The following is a 27,949-nucleotide window of genomic DNA, read 5'->3' as shown; positions in this document are numbered from 1 at the left end:
ATCGGGGAAATCAAGCGACGTCACGTGAGATTTCCCGGAACTATCCTTTCTTTCGCAAAGTTTGTCTTGTGCCCGGTGCTACCTGCGTGGAGGAACAGCCGCTCCGGAGCGCCAGCCTTCACACTGAATGTCGGTATGTGTGTGTCGATAATGTTCACCAGTTATCCAATTAGTCTCAATGAGCAGTTTCGACATAGGCTCACTGTCCAGCAGATTAAATATAATGCGAGTCTTGTTTGATATTAAACACACATTCGTGCAGATGTGTTGATGCGGGCTGTTGAGTGTGACGTGGTGCATTAATATAAGACTGTTATAAACATGTAATAATAACAAAGTAATACCGCTTTAAGTTTACTCCTAATGTTGCTCATACTGTATCTAGTTGTTGTTGAATGTTTTGAGCAGTGAGTTAACCCTCACTCAGGTATTATCTGCATCTCATACACAGCATAGTAACTGAGTAGGGGTTAGATTGGTTAAGATTGTAACATCTGCATATAACCACACTTTTAGCTGTGAAGAAGTGACACAAAAGCTGACCTCGCTGTCTCAGTGATTAATTCATCATTTAGTTGAGATTACAGTGACTACCTGTGGTTTGACATATGGCTGTCAGGCCTTATTGTTGCGGCGCTTGCAGTCGTGTTTGCTATTAAGTGAGAAACTGCCAGCGATGACTGCAGGAGTACTCCCGTATCCCTGTAACCCTGGCTTCTTGAGTGGTCAGACAATACTTGGGGGGCTGGTCCACTGAGCAAATTGCTGCCAGGCTAAGTATAGCATGAATACAAGTAAATCAGCAGAGAGCAATGGCTCCCCTCTGTGACAATGGTGGCATTTCCCGTTGTGATGGATAGTAATCCCAATGAGGACCCAGGTAACAGCCTTTTAAAAGCCGTAATTGCTCAGCTGTAAATGGGAAACCTATGAACAATAGCAATGCTATAATTTCCTGTAATGATGGAATTATTTCTTTACAAGATGCTTTTATGTCGCTACAGACAAACAAAAGGATATGATAATAAATCTGTGTGGTGTCCGGTTTGGAAGCATTATACCACTAACCCTGGCTTACACACACATCATCATGTTTGGCCTCAACACAAGCAAGAAGAGCTCATCTTTTCTGTTAAATAGAGAAAGAGAATATGTGGATCTCTCAAGGTGTTTTTGTCTTGAAACAAAAGAAGCTTTTATTGTCAAAATTGTATGATCTCCCAGCTTGTTGTCCTACTTGAACCAAACCTGCTGGAGTAATCTGCGACTTTAGCTGCATGATCCCAGCATACCAGACATGCCTTTGTCCTTATACAAGCAGAGTCTGGACCCTGAGTCCATTGCTTACTGGTACTGATGAGGTGGACTGTATGTGTAAAAGTGGAAGAGACAGGGGGTGGTAGTTTAAAATGAGCGATATCACCCTGCAATGCTCAATCAACCGATGGCAAAGCAGCCTCAAACCTGCAGCCACACTCACAAATGGTGTTTGACAGTGAAGCTTCGCTTTGATGGATTAAGTTTGTTTTACCGCAAAGGATTTTGTTGTGAACCCAACTTCCTTCCTTTCCCGTAATCCCCCTCGCTCTTTTAGGAGCTGACTTGGAACTGAGTGCCATTATGAGATGATGTCTCCCAGCTCGTCTTTCGTGCAAGTCAATTTCGATGACATCCACTTCTTCGAAAACTGTGGTGGCGGCAGCTTTGGAAGTGTGTACCGGGCCAAGTGGATTTCCCAGGACAAAGAGGTGGCGGTGAAAAAACTGCTCAAGATTGAAAATGAGGTAAGAATCTTAATTACCTGGATCTTTTTTTTTTTTCATATATATTTTTAATTGTCAGCATAATAATCATTTTAATTGCTATCCCATTTAGCGAGATCTGGTGACTTCTGTACCCATCACTCATGGTCATTATACTCCCCCTCTCTGAGCAGTGTGCTGCGAAAGAAACATTATAGCCAAATGAAAGAATGTATTTGGTCCAATTACAGCAAAGGCTGCTCCTGAAGTGTCTTTGAAAGCACAGGCCTATTGTCTTAAAGACAAAACAGAATTATCTTTGAAATCTTTTCAGGGAAATCGTATTATGTGTGTCGGCCTGTGATCGGATGTTCAGAAAATTGTTCATTGTTTCTTTTATGAAATTGTAAAAGATCACAGATATCCATTCAACTTCACTCAACTGTTGGGGAGAAGATTGTTCAATGGGAATAATAATGTAATCCTTGCACGTTGAACCAGATGTTCCTTTAATTATAGTGTTTGGTTGCGATTAAATGAGATCGTTTTATCAGGTTCATTCAAAAAAAAAAGAGGTTACACATTAACCTTTCTGTGCCACGATTATGCATTGATACGTCTTTGTATACGCTCCAGAAGACTCCATAGGACCATTGGCGTCCAGTCAGAGTTTGAGAGCCATGCCACTGAGTTCTGTAAAAGTCTGAAAAAGTCAAAGTCTGCTTTGACCTTTCCTGTTGGGGCATCAGGATAACCAGCAAGTTCTCACTTCTGCTTTTTATTAAATTCTTTTTTTTATGAATTCACAAATGGTGACTCCTTCAATCATCCACTTTAAGTTAACTGGGTTCTAAATGGATTGCAGTAAATCTTATACAAGCACTCATTTCTAGGTTAGGGTGGTGGAGCTTTTATAATCAATTTGAGGAAGTATTTTATGCAGTTATCAGGTCATAATTTTAACTTTTATACTTTGGGATACTTTGTGGTTTGGTGTTAATAACAGTCATGTGAAAAAAAAGTTCTCACAGGACTCTGTGCAGTCCTTTGAATAACCAAGCATTAATTCCATAGGAATTAAGAGGTTAAACAGCAGCCAAATGCACGTAACAAAATGATCATCAGCAAGTGTGATCAACTCTATAAAGTTAGAAGTTTTGACAGTTTGCTTGTTCGGGGCATTCAGGGATATGCCGCATTCTTTCCAGGACCAGATGTCCCAGTGAAATTACCCCAAAGTCAGATTACGCAGTGCTCTGACAAAAAGCAAAAAACCCAAGAGCTGTATTTCAGACTTTACAGACCACAGTTAGCATGTTAAATCTCAAAGTTCGTGAAAGCACAATTCAAAAAAGTCTGAACAAATATGGCTTTTTGGAAGGATCATGAGGAGAAAGCTTCTTTTGTCTAAAAAGAACATGGTAGCGCAGCTTAGGCTTGTACGATTGTATCTGAACAAACCACAAGACTTCTGGGACTATTTTTGACAGAGAAGATGTTTGGTAATGTTACATGTGTACGGTGAAATAGAGTATATCAGCATGAACACCTCATACCAACTGTCATGCATGGTAGTGGGAGGGGTGATTTTTTAGGTTTGTTTGCAGCTACAGGAAATGAGCACCTTGAAGTCACTGAGTTGATCTTGAACTTCTCTGAATACCAAAGTATTCTAGAGTCAAACGTCAATAAAGTTGGGCCATGCAACAGGACAACAGCAAAGGAAAGAATGAAGGTGTTGCAATGTCCAAGTCAAAGTCCAAACCTCAACAGCAGATTTGTCAAGAAGTGTGGTGATACGAAAGACTGATGAAGTCATACAGAAAGTGATTATTTTAAGCTATTGCTGTGAAAGTTGGTTCTGCAAGGTATGTCATCATGAGGTGTAGTAATCAAATATGTAGCTTGTTCGTAAAAGAATGTAGTTATCTGTAGCATAGTAAATATGCTATAAGGAAAGTATACTCAGTGCATGAACGGTATGTGCAATTCTGCTATGTACATGCTGAATAGAGTGTGAATGTTGTCATTTCCTGAGACTTAAATGAACCTTTGGTAAAGGTGATTTAAAGATAAAATATTACTTCACACACACTGAAATCATGTGTGTACTAAATTATTGATCCAGACTTCATTTATTTAAACTCTAATGCAAATAAGGCTTCTATTTTCTCTTCTATTCTCATGAAAATTCCTTGTGTGTGTTCACTGGTCAGGCTGAAATCCTCAGCGTCCTCAGCCACCGCAACATCATCCAGTTTTACGGCGCGATTGTCGAGGCTCCCAACTATGGAATTGTCACCGGTAAGTTTATAAATAATGATGCATATTTACAGCAAAGAAACCTCAGTGAAAAACAGAATACAACAGAGCCACCAGATAACATCATGATAGAAAAGGCAGCAGCCAAATCTGTTCGCACCAGTTGCTCAATGGAGCAGAAGTTTCTATGGAAGTGTGAGTGAATGCCAGAGGCCTCAGGACGTGCACACATTCATACAGTAGTTGTGTGAGCCTGTTTTCAGTTTTTGTCTAGGTCAAAGACCGAAAAGAATAAAGCCTCAAATGCTCGTGTAGCTGTGAACTGTTGTAAACAAGGGGCCCATCATGCTCGCATCTATCAGGGAATCCTGCAGAAAAGTCGTTTAAATCGAGCCCCAGCTCAAAAATGTGCCTAACATATTGTTCGACCTTCACTGCAGAATGGTGTATATGGAGTTTGACTGTTAAATGTGCCTAATGGTGTCGCTCAGTATAGGTAGAAAGGATGCTATTTTTAGGCTCGTAATGTAGTTACTCATTCGATATAAAAGATTAAACTTCGCTTTGCTTCTAGTGGTGAACTGACACCTAGAGTTTCGGTTTCATTGTGCTACTATGAAAAAAAATGCCCATGAGATTCAGGAACTGCTGCATGTTTGGAAATCCTGGTTCTTCCCTTCATCCATCATCTTTCTAATATGTTGTCTTTGCTTTGACAGCTCACTATCTGTTTACGAAACTGTAAAAAAACAAAACAATGAATGAATGAGTGAAACACCCTGACTCACAACAAACATAAGGCATCAAATATAAGATCTTTGTTCTTCTGAAGAGGAAAAATGATAAAGCAGTAGTTTACATGAGTCTCCACTAAATACTTCAAATCGCTTTGAAAGTAAAGCCACGGGATGCAATGCACTTTTTTTCTCTCTCTATAAAACATGGCTCTATTTAATAAGTGTGCGGCGTTACAAACAAGTGAGAGAGACATGCTAACAGATTGTGGTTTTCTGTATTTACCTTTATGCTAATGTTTTACAAGGGTGTTGCATTTCCTCTGCAGCTTGTAATATCTAATAATGAAAACATGTCAGAGCGATTCATGATAATCTTTGTTGTCCTGGAAAAGAAATTGAATCTTTAGCCATGGTTGAAGACCAGGCCAACTAATATTATGATATAAAAGGAAAGTTAGGAAAAACAAAATAATACAACAATAAAAAATATTTTACAAAAAGTAATAAAAAAAAAAATTGCACTTTTAAAGTTTGTTGAACAAGAGAGAGAACAAGAGGTAGTTAAATGAACAAAAGATAACAATAAAACAGTAAAATTCTTGATCAACTTCAACTGAAAGATAGATCCATCATTGTCAGCACCGGAAACAATTGTTCTTTAAAAGCTACATTTTATTGTGGAGTACCTCAGGGTTCCATCGTGGGTCCCATCTTGTTCTCTCTGTACATGTTTTCCCAGTGTCAAATGAGCCATAAAAATATCTCAAGAGAGATTTCTCATGCACTCATTTCTACTACTACCTTAGTTCTGCTGGACACTGAGGACTTTCTCAAAGCAATCAGAAAGGAAAGCAAAATTTTTTAAACAGTTTAGATTATTTCATGCAAATCGAATTTCTTTTGACCATGCAAAACCTTCCTGTCATTAACTGCTGCTAGCCACATTCCACTGTCCCTTATTTACAAGGGATTGCCACAGCGGGTAGTTTTGCATGTTTGATGTGGCAAAACTTTTGACCTGGATTTCCTTCCTGATGAAAATCCAGGATCGAACCGGGATCTTTTGTGTGTTAGGTGAAGGTGTAATCTACTACACTATGGAGTCAGTAAAATGTTATTACTTAAATTATTTTGTGTAGCGCAGTTATGTAAAACCAAGTCCATACTTTCAGTGTAATTATTTATCTGTAGACGTTATCTAAGTGTTCTAAGTGTCTCTCATATAGAAGTGTAGAAAGACCTTTGATATTCTTAAAGAGGTGCTCTTTCACACACGGATATTTGGCTGCATCAGAAAGAAAACTAAGATTATTATGAAAAGGCTAATCAGGCCTAACCACATTTTGTAAAATGTTATTCATTTGCCATTTTCTATGTAATAGTGTTAAAAAAGAAAAAGCACAAAAGAATCAGAAATCAAATCAAAGTTTAGTGGAAAAACGATCAGTGCACTCCACTCCTTTGCAGGATCGGTTGTACTACAGAGCTCCGAAAGGGAAGGTTTTGTTGTCAAGGAGTAGGTTGTGGTCTCTATTTAATAAGGCAGAATCTAATTAGCAGCAGATAGAGGGAAAAAAACGTTTGCCGTGCTCACATTCATCATCTCTGTTATGACTGTGTTGACACACAGCATCAGTTCCCTCTTTCTCGCAGCCACTATCTACAACCTATCTGAGATACCTGATTGTCTCTGTTGACCTGCAGGAGTTTAACAATAACTGCCGTCACTCAGCGGCTTCATAAACCTGATGAATTATAGGAGAGTATTGTTTCAGGGTTAAAGTACATTTGCCAGTTACAGTCATTTTAAGGCGTTTTTTTTTTCCTTCCACTGATTAAGACTCTGCCACTACGCTAAACTGAAAGTGCATTTTACATTGAAGCTGGCACAGATTATCTAAGGAATGTGGATGGGTGCAAAGTGCAGAAGGAGACATGTATTCGCAGTTGAACTAGCTGCATGATGTCTCACACATGAGTTTGCTTGTCCATTTTCATTCAGTTTTTCCTGTATCAAAGTCAAAAAGCAAACAAAAAAGGGTCAACAGGAAACTCTGGCTCATAATAATAATAAAAGTCCTCGGTGTATTTTATGGTTGTTAATTATGTTCCTATCTCGGTGCTTGTGCGTGTTTACAGTATTGTGTTGGGATATGATGGGGTTATTGCGCACAAATGGAGGGTCCCTGCTGTTTAGCTGGTGCTTGTTTATCTCTGTTGAAGGACTTTACTTCACAAGATTGCCTCTGTCTACACATAGTAAAGCTTAAAGTTTGTGTTCCTGTTTCAATCTTTGTTTCATCATAGTTGTCTTTTAGTGTCGTCAGCGGTCTTATGAAGGAGATTTTGCAAAAGTCCACATAATTTGCAAGTTTCATACATTTCTAATGGCCCATTAGAAATGCACGAATCCTTTGACAACAGAGCACGAGCAACTTTGTGTTGTAGACATTTAACAGCCATGTCCGGAGGGGACAAGAGAGCTCGTTACGACTGGTGCTCACCCACAGCGTCAAGCCGTAGCAATCTAGCGAGACACTATGAGTGGTGTGGCCGAATATCCAATTTGTGTTTGCATAACCCTTTCGCATACTGCACTCATATGCATGCTGTAAAACTCGTTTTACCACTGTAACATCATTCATTTTTATTCATTAAGCAGCAGTATAAAGTTTTCGTGTTTCCTCAGAATATGCAAGCGGCGGCTCACTCTATGATTACCTGTCCAGTGATGTCAGTGAGGAGATGGACATGGGGCAGATCATGACATGGGCTGCAGAGATCGCCAAAGGTAAACTTCAGATGTATCTTACTAGTAAATAACAGCTGAAATGTTGTGAGATTGATTGATGAACTTGAAAGCTTAATTCTTACTTAAGGACGGTAGTAAATAATTTTATTTTATTTCATTTTATTTATTTGACAGTTATTAAAAAAAACAACGGAGTTAGCTCCATAGAATTTCTGGCCAATTCTTAGAAATGCAGCTTATAGAATAAAATGAGGTATATTAAAAAATAAAGAGACACACAATTTAACACCCAAAGTAGTAAAATGAATACTGATATTAGAAGTTTTTTCTTAGCTTGTTATATGTTAACCAGCCATACAGTAAATAGATCTACTGCATTAGCAGCAGTCTTGCAGTTCAGTTTTGTAGTGATCTGCTTGAGCTGTGTAGTCATCCTTCATGGAAATATAAAGAAAATGAGTCAACAAGGCTGCAGGTTGCAGCTCCATGCCTCATTGCTCATTGCTGATATACAACAGGCATGCTTTAAATGACAATGTCATTTAAAGCATGTATTATCTTCTCATCAGAGCAACTACAAACCCAATTTCCCCAAAATTTGTGATGCTGTGTAAAATGTAAATAAAAACAGAATGCAGTGGTTTGCAAATCTCATAAACACATATTTTATTCAGGATGGAACAAAGAAAACACCGGATGTTTAAACAGAAAATGTGCCATTTTAAGGAAAGTATTAGCTCATTTTGTATTTGATGTCAGAAACACGTCACAGAACAGTTGGGACAGAGCCATGTTTACTACTCTGCACTGTCCTGGCTTTCTTTAACAACACTCTGTAAACATCTGGGGACTGAGGAGACCAGCTGCTGGATTTTTCCAAGAGGAGCGTTGTCCTGTTTTTGACTGATATTAGGTTCTAGCTGCTCGACAGTCCTGGCTCTCATCGTGTCGTATTTTTTAATTTCATGATGTTGCAGATATTTTAGTTGGGGAAAGGTGTGGACTTCAGCAAACGGGCTTTTCTCTATGAAGCCACACTGTTGTAATAGCTGCAGTATGCCTTTTAGTATTGTCCTATTAATATATACAAGACGTCATTGGGTGAGAGCATATGTTGCTCTAAAACCTGTATATACCTTTCAGCGTTGATGGTTCTTGTCCAGATGTGCAAGCTGTCAATTTCATAGACGGCGGTGCACAACCACACCATCAGAGATGTAGGTTTTTAGACGAGGCACTGACATTCCTCCTCATCTTTAGTCATCTTCAGTTTTGTTTTTCAAAAATGAATTCATTTTTTTTATTTCAAATTTGGATTTATCTGACCACAGAACAGTTTTCCGCTTTGCCTCAGTCCATTTTAAATGCCCTTTGACCTAAAAAAAGACGGCAGTTTTAATGTTAATGTAGTTCTGGCTGAGGTCATGAAAATCGAAATATGGTTTCATGAGATTTGCATATCTTTGCGTTCCCCTTTTTATTTATGTTTTACACAGTGTCCCAATGCTCGTGTTATTAGGATTGTAGTTTCCAAATGAGTTTTTATTAATGTTCCTCTGAAAATTTGTCTTTATTTCTGCTTCAGGAATGCACTATTTACACTCAGAAGCTCCTGTTAAGGTGATCCACAGAGACCTGAAGTCCAGGAATGGTAACTGACCACGACACGAGTTTACCAAATTTAATTTCTTAAATATTTTAAGTAAACATCTGCATTTACTGACTTTTTTTTCTCTTTCAGTTGTTTTATCTGCAGAGAAAGTTCTCAAAGTAAGCCTTTTTATATAACCTATGGACTGAAACCTAATCTCAGATGATCATAAAATAATTGGAAATAATCCGAATTCTGTAATCATAAAATCTGGTCCTTTCCAGCCACCTTGAAACACCTCCAGGCACTTTTTAGGACAAAAACATTATTCAAACAAACTTTGATAAGGTGGAAAAAAAAGTGTTTACAATGTTGAATTTGTCTTAAATTTAAGTTTTAACAGCTTTTCCTGACTGAGAAATTGTACCTTGTTGCTGTGGCTCTGTTGCATAGATTTGAATTCAGGGTTCTTGGAGTGCCATGTCTCACTTCTACAAACTCAACCTGCTCTTTGATGTGATGGCCCTGTTAGCTAAGGATTCACATTCTATTCAGTGTTAAAAGAAATATAAGCACGAAATCCTCATTTGATATTTTCAGCAGTATACGGACACAAGAGGGCAGTGACTAACTTGGCATGTTCAAGTAATCAGGGACAGTGTTACGGTGTTTCTCGCCATAGGTGGATGAGATTGAGAGAAAGGAGATCCTCTTTGCTGATCTGCTGCTGACCGGTGACCAGTTCTTCTCTGATAAGACTTAGATAGATAGACACAAAACCAAAGTTGATAGTAATTGTGTTGGTACAGTATGTGATTGCTTTAAGAGTCCTGCAAAGTACATCCACTTGTAAATCTGCCAAAACCTTATGTTATATATGTCAGTGCTTTGAGGCTTTTTCTGTATCATAGAGACATTTAATTTGCCTGTGGCGTCACAGTGACTGAAACATACGATGACTCCAGGAATAATTATATGATTACAGTGCTGTAGATTTGTTGCATCAGCAGCAGGTGAATCTAAATCTGCATGCTGCTATTGATTGCTATATTTTAAGTGTGACACAAGGTTTATGAATGACAGGTTACTCTGGATACCCAAATAAACATTAATATTATTGTTATTTCTACAGATCTGTGATTTTGGGGCATCTAAGTTTGTCACCCACACAACGCACATGTCCTTAGTGGGTACGTTTCCCTGGATGGCTCCGGAGGTGATCCAGAGCCTGCCTGTATCTGAGACCTGTGACACCTTCTCCTACGGAGTAGTAAGTGGCAAAAAAGAACCTGAGTTGAAACACACACACACAAAAATGGTAGAAAATGCTGATTTCAGCTAATTTAATTACATGTACATTTTCCCTTGTAGTGTTGTTGCATAAGTACAGTGTAAAATGCTGAATGTAATGGAACCTGGTGAAATTAAATATGCTTGAGTGTTACATCACTTTATACAGAGCACATTTTCCTTAATGACTAATTGTTTGAATAAATAACCCGTCCTTGCTTTATATCTATTGAGGGTGAAGATTTTTTTTTTTATTGCATTTTCATAAATCTGATGTTTACTTTTCATCCTCAGGGCAACATAAAGATCTTTAGGGGTGTCATAAAACCATCGTGTATGAATTAGATCATTTGGACACAAAATATACCATCTGTTTCCTGTTATGTTTATGATATAAATATAGTTATGCACGCTTTAAACATCTAAACAATTTCATAATAATATACTTCTTCTATCTCAGTGCCAAAAATGTTTGGCATCTTAGCCCTTTGATTTTTATTTTTTATGTTTCAGTTTAAAAAAAAAATGAAATAGTTTTGTCTGGTTTTCTTCTTTCTGGTCTGAGTTTTGCCGTTTTAAATGTAAGCCCCGTGAAGCTGGAGCTGGTGCCATTTTTCTGTATAGTTACCATTTATTCGCCTCTATTCTAAGGTTAATAGAAAAGTCTTAGTGTTCGTGTCCTTTTGCCCTCCCTTAACACATAACATCCTAAGAGTTAACAGTTAAAGTTTATCACTTGCAGTCTCTGACTGTTTGAACAGACCTGCTTTCTCCTCCTGTCCTGCTCACTTAGCACCTAGCCTCTCCCATACAGAGCAGCGTAGTCATTCAGAGGACAATTTTCTTACTTCTACACTAAAATCAGCTTCCTGGGTTTAACAAGAAAAGAGCGGTTGGGTAATAGCAACACATTTATCCGCAAGTATTTTGTTAGAGATCCTAGAGGTTTGTAGTGTCGTTATTAATCCTGAGCTGACTCATTCCTTTTGATGTGTCACGAAAGACGTCAGACCGAACGTAACGCTAACATTGCACGCACACAATTTCTGTTGCAGTAATGTTGTTACGTCTTTTTAATGTGACCTTCTTGTATTTGTTGAATGCTGCCTGTGTGTTTGTAGCTTGTCTCAACCTGTTATGTGGCCACTTCTTCTCACTGTGACGAGTTTAGATCATAAGCCTGTTTTTGTCCGGGAACCGGTAACTCCAAATGGTATCATAATGAAAGATGCAATAAGCTTCTTATAAGAACCACAGACCAAACAGATAAATTTACTGAACATGAGCGAATTTTGGCAAACTAAACTTTTTAGGAGCTACCATGAGGGACCTGTTTTTGAAAAGTGAAACAAATGAGGAAGCGTTGATTCCAGAAAGTTTATTCACTTCATCCAGATGTTTCTTCAGTGGAAGAAACATTTCATCACTCATCCAAGCGACTTCTTCCATTTCTTTCAGCTGACTGCAGATTTCCCCGACCTTATAGCAAGTACAGTTTCATAAGGATCTGTTTATACGGTTGGGGGAATTTGCCGTCAGCTGAGACACATGAAGTCACTTGGATAATGTTTTGTCACATCAACAGCGTTGCATCCAGGTAAAATGGATCAACTTTCTGGCATTGAGAAAGTACTTTAAACCTGCATTCTTGCTTGTGGTTGCAAAAAGAAATTTCATAGAAGACTTTGGTCAAATAACTACTTCTTCCTTACTTTTATGACCTATGGCGGGGGAAAAAGACACTTTCTCAAAGAGTTTATGGTTTCATTCACCAGTTAAAGAATTTACTAAATTCTGGTCCCCATTTGAGTCAAAAAGGATTATGACGAAGGTTGTGCTTCATACTGGGCCTGCTTTTGGTACCTATTTCAAATCCATCTCTCACTCAACACGTGCATTTTTAAAACACTGAAATGGAGTCAGCCTAACAGAGAATCAGAATCCGAATCAGAATACTTTATTGATCCCTGGGGGAAATTATTTTTTGTTACAGTGCTCCATTTTAAACCAACATTAAGACAAGACAGACAATACGCTAACTAAGAATAGTACAATAAGAAGTTGGGATATCTCTAATGAGTGATGTCACAGTGGCTTTATCCATTTGTTTTGTGAACTACTGGCCAGTGGGCAGTGTGGAGACCTACGCTTGTGAATGCAAGAACGAGGCGATGTAGGATCTTCAAATTGATACCATAGTAGTATCTACTAAAAATCTTGAACGAGTTACAATCTCTGTGACCTTGACCTCAAGGTCAGAGGTTAAGTTTTCTGAAAATCAAGGCCACGTAGGATTTTGAAATTTATACCATAGGTGTGTCTACCAGGAAGCTGAGGGGTATTTTCCTCGTATATTTATGTACTGTATGATTATATTTTATAAAGAGTAAATGTAAAGAAAATAACAAATAGCAGCACTCTTTCAAAGAGATGAATAATTAGACACTATATCAAAACTGATGACAGCTTTAGGCAGAATCAGTGCTTAAAGGATGCCATTGTGAACGCGTATAACAGAGGTCCTTCACAACAGGAGTCTTTGAAGTCTTAGACTTTGAAGAAAGTTTCTTTTTGCTTCTTTTTTTCCAAATCTGTAAAGTTGAGCAAGAATCTATTGGCTCATAGAGCAGGTCAAGGCCATTTCATTGGAGCTTTGTACCGCCTGCTAGATTTCTGTTATTTCTCATTCAGTCTCGTGGTAATAATATAATCAAAACCATTGAAAAGGTGTTCATTATTGTACTTCAAAGATCACAGAAGTGAATAATTCACCAGGAAGTGCAGCTAAAAGCCTGAGGTCAAGAAGTTGGAGCCAATTTATGTTATTATTATTTTTTTTATCTTTTTTTTAGAGGAAACATATGATTGGCAAGCTTTTTATTTCAGTCTAAAAATAAGATTTTATCAAATAGAACGAACGCAGTCGACCAAATAGCACTAAAATCTCTCAAGAGGAAAAAAACAAAAAACAAAATCAGGCAACCGGTCCCATTGATGCTTTTCATTTGAACATTTCTTCTCTCTAAGTGGAAAAAAAACAGCATTTGCGACCTTTGCAGGATTACAGCCTCTTAGAAACTTAGTGTCGAGAGTAATTTGGAAGTCGTTTCACTATGGAATCGCTTATCGGTTGCCCCAAAGTTGTTTTGAAAGTTGCTTTCACTATTATAAAAGATTGAGTCACTCTGGTAAAATGCAAACGCATTAATTAAAATTATTTTTCCTTGGATCTATGTAGGATTTTACAATCTGCCATTGGTAAAATTACCTCAGCAGCCGTGAGTTTCTCGCTCAGACGCCTGCACGTTCATCTGATTTCTGTAGTCAAATACATACGTGTAATTAGACACAGCTGTCAAGAAGCATACATTTAGGAATGTGGTATACATATACAGTCTTACTCTTTGATGTTTGAAAGCGGCGCTCCGCCACCTTTTCATTATGTGGTTTTTAAGATGTTGACACAGGTGATTATTTCTGACACTAGTGAAGCCCAGCTGAAAAGAAGCTGACTTATGAAGGGAGTACTTCAGCGGCCCAACAGCATTTAAATCATGCGTGATTCTTTTTTGATGTTTTTAATGTTTCGTGTGGTCTTCAAGGGAAATGCATAAATGTTTTTAGTGTTTTGCTATGAATACACATGCTATATAAACAGAGGGTATTGATATATTTATGATATTTCTGTGTAATTCAACCATGTGGTGATGGGTAACAGCAGCAGATCCATGCTTATCACGGCTCATGTGTACATTCACACATGTAGTGTGCTGTTGTGTAATTTTACAACACTGTTACCTGACTCTCTACCTTCTGTGACAGGTGCTTTGGGAAATGCTCACCCGTGAGATACCATTCAAAGGCCTGGAAGGCTTACAAGTGGCCTGGCTTGTGGTTGAGAAGAATGAGGTATTTTACTGCATGATTACATGAATGCAATTCTGAAAGGAGAAGTGAAACTGGCATATAAAAATATCTAAATAAATAAATGAAAAAGTAAATAAATGACTTACCGAATAAATCAATAATCCACTAATTACACCAGAATAATATTAGAGGTTTAATTAATTTATAACATTATACTTGTTTTAATTTCCTCTTGTGTTTAATTACCTTTGCATCAATAACCCTTTTCCAAATTATAAAAAACAAAAAGTTCAACTTTGATGTATGCCAAACTGAAACGCACTTTTATTCAGAGTATTAACAACAACAACTAGTAATAATCAACACGTAAATAATCATTACTGGGCTTAATTTTTGGCTAGGTTAGCTAAGCGCCTCTGGGTTTCGGGGACCCCCGTTTGCGACAGTTGGCTGCATCCTTTAAGATGCGTTTTCCCTCCTTTGGTGGGTGTCTGAAGCATTAGGTCAGCGGCGACTTGTACCCTACAGTATTCAGGCAGTGCACACACTGAATCAGCTGCAATTGGTGGAACATTTTGGCAGTATAACAGGGTGTTTTGCCATATTTTGTCAGGACTGAATGCAGGCCTGGCAACTGCTGTGGGGAGCAAGGCATGATGGAGATTAGGCAGTAGGTGGAAAGTTGACGAAAATGATACAGTGTGAATGAGTCTTGGCCTCATTCACATAATGATGCCAGGTGTACTCAATAAAATGGTCACAGGTGTATTTATGTGTATCTTTATTTTTTGATTATGGCAGTTGTGATCCTTCATATAGAGCAATAATTAAATGCTTGACAAACAGGAGACCCTTTAGGACAAAGGCAATCTAACAGACACAAGAATGGTATTGAGCTTCTTATCTAAGTTAGCATATTAAGGTTCCTTTAAAGCTGTTCTTTCCTCTGCCTGTGTGTGTGGGGTTTAGAGGCTAACCATCCCCAGTGGCTGTCCTTCCAGCTTTGCTGAGCTCATGAAAAAGTGTTGGGCAACAGAACCAAAAGTAAGTTGTACAAGCATGCAAATATGAAGCAGATATATGAATTATATACACTGCTAATGGTTTTATGTTCATTTAGGAGCGACCAATGTTCAAGCAGATCCTCTCTACTTTAGAGTCCATGTCTAATGACAGCCAGCTTCCTCAACAGTGCAACTCTTTCCTTCACAACAAGGCTGAATGGAGGTAATGTGATCAGCTATTCTTCAAACCCAGTAAATGTATTTATAACTGTCTTTTTTTTCGCCGGTATACTGCCTCAGTGTAGGGAGATGTGCGACTGTTTTCAAAGAATGATGTGGAAATGTAGCTGACGGGGGCCGTGAAACACAAAAAAGGACTTGAGATCATGCATATAGATCTTTAATAATCACACTGATAGCTACATAAAGACATAAAAAACCCCCAAAGAATCATCCATCTGGATATACTTCCTCTCTTTACCCATAAGACCCTAAAAATAATCACCATCTTTTTCAAGTAGAAGTGTTTAATTGGCCTGTATGAGCAGCTGGAGGTTTGGTGGTGTTCGGCACAGCCTGAGTCTCAGCTGTTACTTTATTCTCTGTCTGCCTCTCCCCGGGCCTTGTCTGCGCTTGGAGTTTTTTTTCCTCAGAAGTTGTGTTGGTGTTATTGTGTCCAGGCAGCCATCTGCAGGTGGAGCAGGTTGAAGTAAATCTCTGCTTGAAAACAGAAAGCGACAATGTGTTTTGGCCCAAGAAGTTAGATCCGGCAACATTAGAGGGCTCAAAGTGAAAGATGGCACCTCCAGTCGTAAAAAAGCGATGTTGAGAAACCTGTTGTACCTGTTTCTAGCTTCCCAGGTATCTGTGTTACCAAGAAAAGCCCAAATAGTTCTATTTTTATAGATGCTATTTTTGGCTCTTTCCTTCTTAATATTTAACTTAAATTGAAAGATTTTGAGTTTCATTTTAAGGTTCATATTCTTTCCTGTTTTAGCTGTATTGTTACATTTGTCACATTTACATAATGGACCTGAAGTGCTTGTGTAAATTAAAAATGAATGCATTCTCCCTTCCAAGTACAATAACTTAAAAATACAATAACGTGACTGCTGGATAATACCAGTATGTAACTGTATGCACCTGAGATGTGGGGCTGGAAGCTGACACGTGGTCGATTCCTTCATTGCTAGGATTCACACGCTGATTATTTCAGTTTTAAGTATTTTTTTTCTATAAAAGGTTTTTATCTGTTTATAATGCTCACTGAGCAGGAAGGGTCAGGGCAATGCCAAACGTAGAGGCCTGTCAGTACAGCGGGAGGCCGTAGAGCTCACTATTTGTGAAGGAAGTGGGTGGAGGAACTGGAGGACTGGGAGGAGTAAGTCATGGCCTTCCTGCCTGGGCTGCATTTGTTTATGAAAAGAGTGTGGGAGTTTTAGCGGGCCTGAAGTTCAGCATGGCTTTCTACGATACATTGCGCAGCCCCACCTGCTGGGCAAAACAAATCCCAACATGCTTTGTCCTGCACTTGGTATTTAAAGTGTCGGCGTAACTCGTAATCACCTCCTGAGTGCAGGGCTTTATTTTGGATTCATTTTAATGTTGTGTCACTGGATGCTGTCCTAAAACTCTCTGTCTTATTTTGTGGTTATATTCTTTATTTTTCTCACTCTACATACAAATCCCCTCAAAGACCAAAAGCAACAGTGGAATGATTCTTCTCACGAATTTCACTAAAGTCAGACTGATATATTGAGATTGCCAGTGGATTTCTCTTTTGTTCCCTAATCGTCTTTCTGAAATGTGATTTGTCAATAGAACTCGGAAACCAGAAAACTTCCCATACATAACAATATTATCCTTTGTTTGTGGTTGCTGTCAGTTATACACATATTTAAGAAAAGAAAAAAGAAAACCTGGATTATTATTGAGCCACTTCGTTTATTCCTTCAAACACATACCTTGTCCTGCTGTCATGAATAGTCTAACTGAATGTAGTCCCAGATCCATTGGATGTTCGATCACTGCTTTACAGAGGTTCGTTAAAAACTACAGGGCAGCTGTTTTTGGAAATTATGTAAGGAGTGAGCTCAGACTGAGTGGTGCAGACTGTAGGGAAGCCAGAAAATAAAGAGACATGGTTTAAAAAAAGAAAAATGTTGGTTTTGGTTTTTATAAGAAAAATCCAGCCATCCTTAAATGTTAACAGTTTTCTCCTGCTGTATGATGAAGGTGTGAGATTGAAGCTACACTTGAGAGACTTAAGAAGCTGGAGAGAGACCTGAGCACTAAAGAGCAAGAGCTGAAGGAGCGTGAGCGGCGACTAAAGATGTGGGAGCGCAAACTCATCGAACAGTCCAACAGTCCGGTGAGTTCCTCATTATCCCCTCTTCACTTTGGTCCACCTTCACCTTCAGGACAGCCGCATCACTTTGTGAAGTGGTCTCGGCGGCAGCACGTCGACTCTGCGCTGTTGTTCACGTTCGCGTTTTCATGTAGAGGCTTATTTTCTGAGCTACCTTCTGAAGTCCCCTCAACCTTATTCTGAAATGAGAAGGAAAGTAGAAGAGTATGAAACAGAGTTGTGAACATTTGCATCGTGACAATAAAAAATTACTATTAGATTGTAAGCATCCAGCCTCTGACATGACAGTCACAGCTTTAATTCTATTCCTTTTTCTGCCTTTTTTGCATCTAACATCCAATGCAAAACGATTTAGGGCTCAACTAATGATCATTTTTATTACTGACCAAAATCTTATCAGCCCACAGCTCCTCCACCAGCAACTGAGTAGCCAGAATTGGCACACACATCTGGGGTGATCGTGGCTCAAGAGTTGGGAGTTCGCCTTGTAATTGGAAGGTTGCCGGTTCGAGCCTCGGCTTGGACAGTCTTGGTCGTTGTGTCTTTGGGCAAGACACTTCACCTGTTGCCTACTGGTGGTGGTCAGAGGACCTGGTGGCGCCAGTGTCCGGCAGCCTCGCCTCTGTCAGTGTCCCCCAGGGTGGCTGTGGCTACAATGTAGCTTGCCATCACCAGTGTGTGAATGGGTGGATGACTGGATGTGTAAAGCCATACAAGTACAGGTCATTTACCATCTTAGGCCCCTGAAGTTTCTCATCTATATTAGAACATCATAATGTTGTACTAGAGGGACAAGATGACCCATTTGTAGCATTTATACAGCCTTATATAATTAAATAATTTCATGATGATAACATTTCATTTATGTCCAAAAGCCTTGAATTTTTGGTATATTGTGATATCATCATGTTGCTTAGTAATCGCCTACCAACGTTAAAATGATCCAGCTTGTCTGGGGTTCCCAGAACAACTGAGAGATATAAGCTTTCCAGCTTGTCCTGGGTCTTCCCCCTGGCCTCTTCTTGTTGGGACATGCCCAGAACATATCACCCAGGAGGTGCCAAGGAGGCATCCTTGTCAGATACCCGAACCAGATCATCTGGCTCCTTTTGATGTGGAGGAGTAGTGGCTCTACTCTGAGCCCCTCCTGGATGGCCGAGCTCTTCACCCTAAATTAAAGGGGGAGGCCAGTATCTGCAAACATGTTCGTGTAGTCACTACCCAGCGCTCGTGACCTTAGGTGAGGGTAGGGGAGTAGCTCGACCGGTAAATATTACACTTTTATGCTCAGCTCTCTCTTCACCATGACATCCGCTTCACTGCAGTCGGAGCACCACTGCTTCACACTCGGCTGCAAACTGCTTCAGTGCAAACTGAAGCCCACCACTTAATGAAGCCAACAGAACCACATCATCTGCAAAAAGCAGAGACGAGATTCTGAGTCTGCCCAGGTGGAAGCCTTCCACCACTTGGCTACGCCTAGAAATTATGAAAATTATGAACATAATCGGTAACAAAGGGCAGTCCTTTAGGGAATCCAACACCCACTGGGAACGAGTCCGACTTATTGCTGGCTATGCGGACCAAGCTCTAGCAACGGTTGTATAAGGATCAAATGGCCCGTAGCAACGGGACACGGTCAAATGCCTTCTCCAAGTCCACAAAACAAATGTAGACTGGTTGGGCAAACTCCAATGCACCCTCAAGTATCCTCAAGAGCATAAAGACCTGGTCCAGTGTTTTTTGTGAATGATACCTAGTCATTTGTCTTAACCTATATATGGCCATGCATCAGAATCATGCACATGTTAGATACCTGGAAGCTGTCTCTCCCACATAGACAACTCACAATTTCTTTAACAAGTCAGTTGAGCCTTTGAATAAACTGCATTAAACGTGCTTCTTTTCTATGTGCTCTGTCGTTCTGCTGTCCTGTTAACTTCACTTTAAAATTTGGCTTCTTAAATTATTTTATTAAGGGTTCATGCTACGTCCAAATGGGCAGAATCAACTTTTGGGGGTTTTAGGGTTCACATTGTTGATTTTTCTCATTTACCTTTTTCTTTGTTATTTACTTCTATGTCTCTTCTTTTCTATCCTGTTTTCTTGTCTTTTCCCACGGTGTCCCTGCTTTTGACATCGTCCTGCCTCTCAGCTGTTCTTACCTCTAAAGATAAGTACTAATCCGTGCTTTCAGTCTGTGATTGAGGAGTCTAATAATTCACAGATGTCTTCTCATATCACAACCTCTGGTAATGAGTATGTGAGTCTGCAGTCTGTGATAGAAGACTTGAGGCTTTATTGGCTGGCCTGTCCTGCACTCTAACATGCAGGTCAACACGTGAGTCGAGCAACTCCTCCAGGTCTGTGAGCTGTGTCAACATGACAGTGGAAATGGGACACTTCCTGTGGTCTGATGACACTGAATGAACCCTTCAAGTGTTTGGTATTGTTCCACCTGCATCCATCACATAGTGTGATCTCACTGAATATAGTGGGGGAAATAATTATTTGATACCCAGTTGGATTTGCATATTTTCTCACTTACAAAGAAATGAACAGTCTCTAATTTGTGTGGTAGCTTCATTTAATGGAAAGAAAAAAAACATATTACACAAAGATTATAAATTGATCTGCTAATTGAGTGAAATATTATTGATCTCCTACAACCCAGAATTCTGGCACCTATAGATTGGGTGTGTGCCCATTTGACATGCTGACAACAATCAATCAATTAATGAATTACAGCTACTCCTGATCTCAACTTGTTATGTATATAAACACACCTGTTTATATACATAAACACACCACACTATAAAGCACACCTGTCCACCACCATGGCCAAGACCAAAGAGCTTTCAAAGAGACAAGATTGCAGACCTGCAGAAGTCTGGAAATGCCTATAAGACCATATGCAAGAAGCAAGAAGTGGCGAGAAGGGGACAATTATTGGTGCAAAGAAATATAAAATGACCATCACTTGCCCTCAGTCTGGAGCTCCATGCGAGGTCTTTCCTCCTGGAGGATGATCATGAGAAAGCTGGTGGATCAGCCCAAAAACAGGAGGAGCTTGTTAATGATATGAAGGCAGTTGTGACAGCCACCAAGAACACTATTGGAAGCACACTACGCTGTGATGGATTGGAATCTTGCAGTACTTGCAAGGTGCCACTGCTCAAGTAGTCACATAGACAAGCCAATCTTAAGTTTGATCAGCAGAAATGTTGAGTTCCCAAGCAACAGCCATAAAACCTAAGGGTTTCGAGAGCTTCTGTAAAATCCCTCCCCGGATGTGTGGAAACCTGGTGACCAACTGCAAGAAATGTTACGGGTTTTTCCACCAGGGTACCAAGTCATGTTATGCTTGTGTTATGCTAGTCATGTTATGAGATATTAATAATCAAATACTTATTTTAGACAATGATATGCAAATCAGCTTATAACTTTTATGTAATTTATTGATTTTTGGTTTGAAATTCAGTTTCTCTCCATTAAACTAAAACTACCATATAAACTAAAAACTGTTCATTTCTTTGTAAGTGAGCAAACTTACAAATTCAGCAGGGGATCAAATAATTACATCCCCCACTGTATATTACTGGTGTTGTGAAAGCACTAATATGAACAGCTTGTTAAGTTGCGTTATTAACTATTCGACAATTATTTCATTAATCATTACTTTGTCACACCATAAAAGAGCATTTATTCTGCTTTATAAGCTGCGTTCATGATGTATTTCCACCACATATGGTGCGGGAACTTGGTCACAATTATAGAACATATTTGAAGCCCTCCACCTGTGGATATTATGGATGTAATTTGCCGTATGCCTAATGTTCTGGATGTATAGTGCCATGCTGTGAAGAAAGAGCCATGTGATCCAGTTGCCTAGAGAAGGCCAGGCTTTTATGATGAAGTGACATTTTGCTGACATTAAGATTGGCCAATTTGTTCTGGTTGTGGTGGAGTGCAGTTGTTGAGACACAGTCTCTTACCAGGATAAGAAAGTACATGTTTTTTCCTCTGAGTGACCCAGGTTCAAAACAGTAGGAGAGGGACTTTGCTGTGTGGCTGTCAGCTTCATTCTCTCATTTTACTTTTGAAAACAGGTTTCTTCCTAAGGCCTCCAAAAAAACATGAATTTTCAGCCAAAGAATTTACATTTTAGAGCTTAACAAAGTAACATCTTTCTATAGACGCCACGCTGTATTTATCCACACAAAATCACGTCTCAAGAGCTGCTCTTTACAGTACAGAAAATCATATTAGCATTAGTGTTCACTTAGGTATTATGCCTCTTGTGGGGGAAGGACATGCTTCCTTGAGCATAGCCCATTAAATTGTCCCCTTCGCTTGTTATAATCAGTCAGTCTCATGAGGATGTAATCCTCTGTATTCCTCTGTTGTTGCTTGTTAGCTTCTTGCCATGAGCTAATAATCCTGTACAAATATTGCCTATCCTCTTGTGCCATCAACTCGTAGACATATTACACTAGACATAACAATCAGCATTTTGTGTTTTTCCATGGGAAAACTTCTTATTTCCTTTATTTTCCATTATAATAGTGAAACTTCTTCATCTGATTTATTTTCCTGTTAACAGATGATTTTCTTTTGACTTTCTCCTAATCTGCCTTGGCTCGATTTCATTACTTTCCACATCTGAACAATTAGTGACTAATAAAACAAACGTTTTGCCATTAAAATGATATTAGTTACATTTCTATAGCTAGTATTAATAAACGTAATGATAACAGAGGATGGCTTTTAGTGTTTTCATTTAAAAAAAAAAGAAGTAAAATATGCATTTCCTGTGGCCATTTTTCAATCTTTTGTTGAGACATTAACTACATGCTTCTTTATAGGTATATCCATGGCCTGACTACCCATCATCCACTTAGTCCACATGGGGGCACAATTGTGTGAATTAAACCCAACTCAAAGTCCTTTTCTCCTGCATGTTCCACATATAAATCTTAAAACACAAAGACTGTATCCCCCATTTCAAATTTTTAGATTTAACCACACTTGCCAATGACGTGCCACACGAGCATGGCTGCTCATTTGTGAGATACAATGTGGCTTTTGAAGAGTGATGTTAAGTCACTCCAGTGGGATTCTGGCATTGGCTTAGTGTTTCCGAATCTGTTTACTTCTGAACTGCATTACAGGAGGAGGCGGAAAAGCTCTGTAGGGCTGAGTGGCTTTATGAGGCAGCAGCCTCAGCGACTGTCGACTGAGCCTGGCATTTAGTTCATAATCCGAGCTGTTACAGGATGTCGTGGGAAGAAGACAGTGAATGGGGGATTACTCATTCATTTAGACGTATTTTCTCCAATTTCCCATTGCATTATTTCTGTCATTACACACCAGTCTCATAATCACAATGATGAAATCTTTATTTTGGCTGGCAAGTTTCTGCCTGATTGCATTTAATGAGCAATAAATGATTTTTTTTTTCATTCAAATAGATCACATTAGATCAGTCAGATGGGCATTTCTGTTGGCTATAGTCCATTATGGCTACATCCAGTCTTCTTAATCACAAAGCACAATAACTGAAAAAGTAATGGTTTCAAAGATGTGGACAAAAATATGGATATTTTCCATTTTAATAATATTTACTAGTCTTGTGAGTTTTACTTTGGAGTTCTGGCCTTTTTTAGATGGACACATGATGCCTATATCCAACCACATTCTGTTGCTTTGGATTAAATTTGTCTTGTCTTCGCAGTTGCTCCCCACGTTGGACATATATACCTGGACAGAGGAGCATGTGGTTGGTATCAGTGTGTTTTTACTTGCAGCCATTTAAATTGTGATACAGTCATGATTGCTATTAAAACGATTACATCGTGATTTTCTTCCTTTAGTATTTCTGGATGCAGCAAATATTTGGCGCAGGTTTGTTCATTTACTTTCTAAACAGTTCAGATCGTCTTAAATGTTTTCTGTTTCGCATTCTTCATTCTTTCCGCGCTCGTTTCAATGTTTGGTTGTGTCTTTGCCAGGAGACAGCGCATGTGACATGCAGCTTTATGCGGATCTGTTTAAAGAAAACCACATCACCGGACGGAGGCTGCTGCTGCTCACAGAAACCGACATGCGGGACATGGGGGTCAAGTCCAAAGGTCACGTCATGCACCTTAAGGCAAGACACTGTTAACCATTAACCGAAAACTTTTACGGGGTATCGGCAGAGCTCTCTGATATTTGGCTCTGCGGTGAATTCAAAGGGAATTTTTTTCTTTTTCCAGTGTGAGATCGAAAAGCTAACTAATGATTACCTCGGGTTCGTCCACTTCCCGCCACTGCTGAAGGTATCTTCATCTGTTAGACGTGTTACATTTTTATTGTCACGCACCTTTTGGGGCTTATGTTTATGTGCTTTTGTTTTCTTCCCCAAGGATGAACTAGAAAAGGAGGTGGAGCAGAGTAAAACTGTAAATCTGGAGCTGGTGTTTGGGTACCACTGGAAACCAGCAACAGGAAAGTCTGTAAGTCTGTCAGAAAACACATTCAAACACTGACTCCAACATATTTTGCAGCTGTGAGCAAGCGATGAAACCCAAAAAAATAAGAATATCACAAAGAAATGTTTTCTGCTTTGAGCATTTTTGGCATAATTGATACTTTCTAAGGAGATATAGAGACATGCGATTGAATCGGCCCACTACAACTGAAGCTGTTTGTTCTGAGGATTCGTGATGGCGGCTGTTATGCTGACCATTCAAGGCATCACTAGACATGTATTAAACCAGACAAATAAACATTTCAGGCTCAGCCATGTACCACATCCACCTCGACTTGCTCACAGCCCTTTGTTAGGGTCTCAAACTGTGGAGAAAGGGTGGCTCTTCACTTGCTGTTTGAATTTAATCAAAAATAGCCCATTTAGCCAGAAGTCATTTTCTTTTAAAAGGCAAACGTTATTTAATCTTTCAGCTGTTCATTGTCCCATCATAAATAGTCCTCTTTCAGTGTGTTCGGCAGGGCTGAAACGAGCCTGCTAATTGCCTCCCATTTCTTCTGACATGTGGTGGTTTAGTGGGTAGAAAACACAGCAGGGAGAAGGAAACAGGAGGCTGAGAAAATGAGAGCTAATTATTTTCCCCTGCCTGGTGTCAGGTTCCGTGTCAGCCTTGTTTTTACAAACTGGAAGGTTTTTTGCACTAAATAAAACAAACCCGCACTGCATTTTTTTCTTCGCCCCTCTTTGCTGGCGATGTCATGGAAGCAGCTGCACTTCTCAAAGACAAAATGAGGGCCTGCGATTGTGCGGCCACCATCTGACAGCCACTGAGGGTCCCCTACTAATGAGGATATCACCGTGCAGCCAAGTGAAAGGTGCTGAATTATGTATGAGTTGTCATTAGACGCACTCGGGTCCTAGGCATCATTACCAGACATTGTTTCTGCTGGAGTGATTAGACTAGCATAGACCTGGGAGCCCCGGTGCGACCGTCCAGGCCCGACACCAGGCCAGCGTTGGGCCACTGGTGTGTTTCTGAGCCAGAGGCTTGCTCAAGCTTCCCCCTTTGAGTCATTTCCAGCCCCCGGGGACGATGAAGGAGAGGGCGAAGGCTCCTCAGACGAGTGTGTTAGTGCCACTCCTCTGATGTCTTTCTCTGTGATCACTACACAATGGATTGGCCTGTGCCATGAACCCTGTGTGGTTAAGCAGTGACCTGTAGCTTCCTGGCAGCTTTTAGGGATTGGCGAAATCATTACGTGCGTCGTCAGCATTCAGTATGCAGAAGAAGAGGGCTGGGGACCGCTTCGATTTGTGCCTCCCCAGTTTGATGTGTGTCTCTCTGCAGCAGTCCATGAGGAGAAAAAAAAAGGTTTTATCAACTAAAATCAGACAGTTTCCTGCTCCAAAAAATTAATCCTGGATTCTGAAAAGGCCTAAATGTTTGGAATTTAGAATAGCGGCATGAAAATATTTGCTGCTGATTTTTGTTTCCGTTTCTCTGTTAGAGTAATTTAATGAAATGTGCCGAATTTGAGGTATATTTATGTAGAGAACCTAATTCCATAAAGATCAGTCTTTTAACTTAGGTTTGCATTGCTGTAGACATTACATGCAAACTGCATTTTACATGTATACTCTGTCTTTTCTCCCCTTTGGTCTGCTAGCAGTTTATTTTAAAAGTTTTATTTCATACTTATCTGTCTTCACCCACAATGTGAGGCTTTCTGGCCACTGTCATTCAACTACCTGTAGGTTGTGCTGTTGGTTTATATACAAGATTTACCAAGTTCTCCACACAGATGAGTGAAATTAAAAACTTTTACATCTATTGTCGCTGAGACCTACATTATCTGACCGGCAATTATTTTATTTCAAGGACTGCAAATGGAAAATGTACATGGAACTCGACGGCGATGAAGTCGCTATAACCTACATCAAAGATGTCATCTTTAACGCCAACAGACAAGACGTTGAAATCCTGCGGATGACTAAGGTGCCGTCAGAAACGCATTTCTGTAACACATCTAATTGCTTTAAATGTTTTGATTGGTGCATTTTAACCTGACGTATTGTGGTGGTTGCAATTGTCTATCTTTTGTTTTTTTCAAACAAAATAATGTTTTTCAATGCAGCCACCTTTTGTGATGGACAAATGGGTCACTGGGCTACAGGAGAACCAGAGAGTGGACTATACCGTCAATTATGAGGTGGGTCATTTTAGCAGCTGCAGTTTGAAAATGCATCACACAGGCAGTCACGCACAATCATGTTTAACAACATACATTAAATATCACTACTTTCACTTCAGAATGATGTCAAGTCTCCCAAGTCCACCAGACACAGCTGCTCGATGACATGGAGCGTCAATGGTGGACGAGACGAGATCAAGACTGTGGAGCTCGTCATTGAAACAGCCCCAGCTAGCACAGACTGGAACCTCAAGGACAGATCAAACCGCGGTAAATATTTATTATTTATTCATATCGTTTTTTTAGCGGGAAAAAAAAATTCTTCATATAGGAGGTGTATATGAGGTACGTGTTTTCTGTTTTAGATATTGATCCAAAGTGGATGTACAATGTAAGACTGAAGCAGATGATAGCCCAGAAATCCCAGCCGACGACTGCTGCTCACACTGCCTTCACAAGCTCTGATGCTCGCACTCTGCCTCAGTTCCTGTCTGCACATGAAAGACATGTGTCTTCTTATGCTGCAGCTGTGCGCCGCTCTCCAAACCGCGTCAACTCTTCTCACTGGGCCGACTCACGCAGCTCCTCGCCAACTGCCAGCCTGTCGGCCAAACTCTCAACGCTCTATCTGGGGTCAAAGGGCAGCAGTCCCTCCAGCACTACGTCAGAGAGCACCTCAGACAGAGAGCGCCCGCTCAGTGCAGGGGCAGTGCATAACTATCGCAGAAATAGCAACACGGGCAATACATTTACTGTGGGTGGGGTGCAGGGTTGGGGTCATACAGAGAGTAGTGGTAGAGGTGGACATGCTCATAATAAAGGTGGCAAAACCCCCCGACATCCATGGAGACCGCCGTCCAACAATTACAGTGCCAGACCACAGAGCCGCACACCATCGATACCGGGTTTATTGTCTGTGACACAAAATGCCAGTGAGGAAAAGGAGGGGGGCCAAAGCAGTGACGGAGGGTGGATCAAAGTGGAGCGTCATAAGAGATTACCACGGCAGGACAATAAACAAGTCAGAGGTCGACCGAGGAGGGGGGGCAGGGGAGGGCGCGGTGGTGGTGGAAGAACTTAATGTAGGCCACACAAGAACTGAACATGTTACACACTGAAAAGGTTTTACACATGGATTATGTCTGCTCACATGACATAATTAGTAACTGGGATTTGTATTTTAAAAAAATGAGCTTATTTGTTCACGTATTTTTAAAAACGACAGTGTAGTCTGTGATTTTTGCAGATGACATTCAAAACTGTGGTTCGCATTGAAAATATGATGCTATTTATCAATCCTAAAAATAAAGATTTAAATTTAAACTACATTCCTGCCTCACCAATTCTATTGTGTGTGTGTGTGTTTTTTAACATATAATAATTCAGAAGTGCAAAGTTTTATTTGAACTGATTTACCTCACCCCACCCCATTATTCCCTTTGATGTATAAGCAATCATGCCCACTTCCTGTTGTTTACAGCCATTCTTTTGTCTTATCGCACCTTTACAGCAGTCTGCAGGGTAACTTTCTCTTTGAAATTTAACTTAATTCAGTTAAATTCTCTCTTTTTCCTATCTCAATCCCACATTTGCCAACAAATCTATCCAATCTATCCTATTTAGCAACAAAAACCCGTATAAATTCCACCATAAATATTTATATGTATAAATA

The 27,949-nt window shown here is 39.8% G+C and overlaps 1 protein-coding gene across 1 annotated transcript; it reads left to right on the top strand.

The window, feature by feature from the left end:
• Positions 1 to 65: 65 nt before the first annotated feature.
• map3k20a (mitogen-activated protein kinase kinase kinase 20a) lies at positions 66 to 27,358 on the top strand. The gene is made up of 20 exons (XM_085373813.1): positions 66 to 133; positions 1,595 to 1,784; positions 3,959 to 4,046; positions 7,431 to 7,532; positions 9,079 to 9,144; positions 9,235 to 9,263; positions 10,217 to 10,354; positions 14,197 to 14,283; positions 15,211 to 15,285; positions 15,362 to 15,468; positions 17,481 to 17,616; positions 23,348 to 23,392; positions 23,487 to 23,517; positions 23,625 to 23,764; positions 23,871 to 23,933; positions 24,021 to 24,110; positions 25,965 to 26,081; positions 26,221 to 26,295; positions 26,397 to 26,547; positions 26,643 to 27,358. The coding sequence occupies exons 2-20, from the start codon at positions 1,626 to 1,628 to the stop codon at positions 27,356 to 27,358; spliced, it is 2,415 nt and encodes an 804-aa protein (XP_085229939.1). The 5' UTR covers positions 66 to 133; positions 1,595 to 1,625.
• Positions 27,359 to 27,949: the final 591 nt, after the last annotated feature.

This window comes from Diplotaxodon limnothrissa, linkage group LG16, assembly GCF_057381915.1.
Source record: "Diplotaxodon limnothrissa isolate DT_005_m linkage group LG16, D_limnothrissa_male_GT1.1, whole genome shotgun sequence".
In the NCBI taxonomy this organism is placed as follows: domain Eukaryota; kingdom Metazoa; phylum Chordata; class Actinopteri; order Cichliformes; family Cichlidae; genus Diplotaxodon; species Diplotaxodon limnothrissa.
This window is presented reverse-complemented; position numbering and strand designations above follow the sequence as displayed.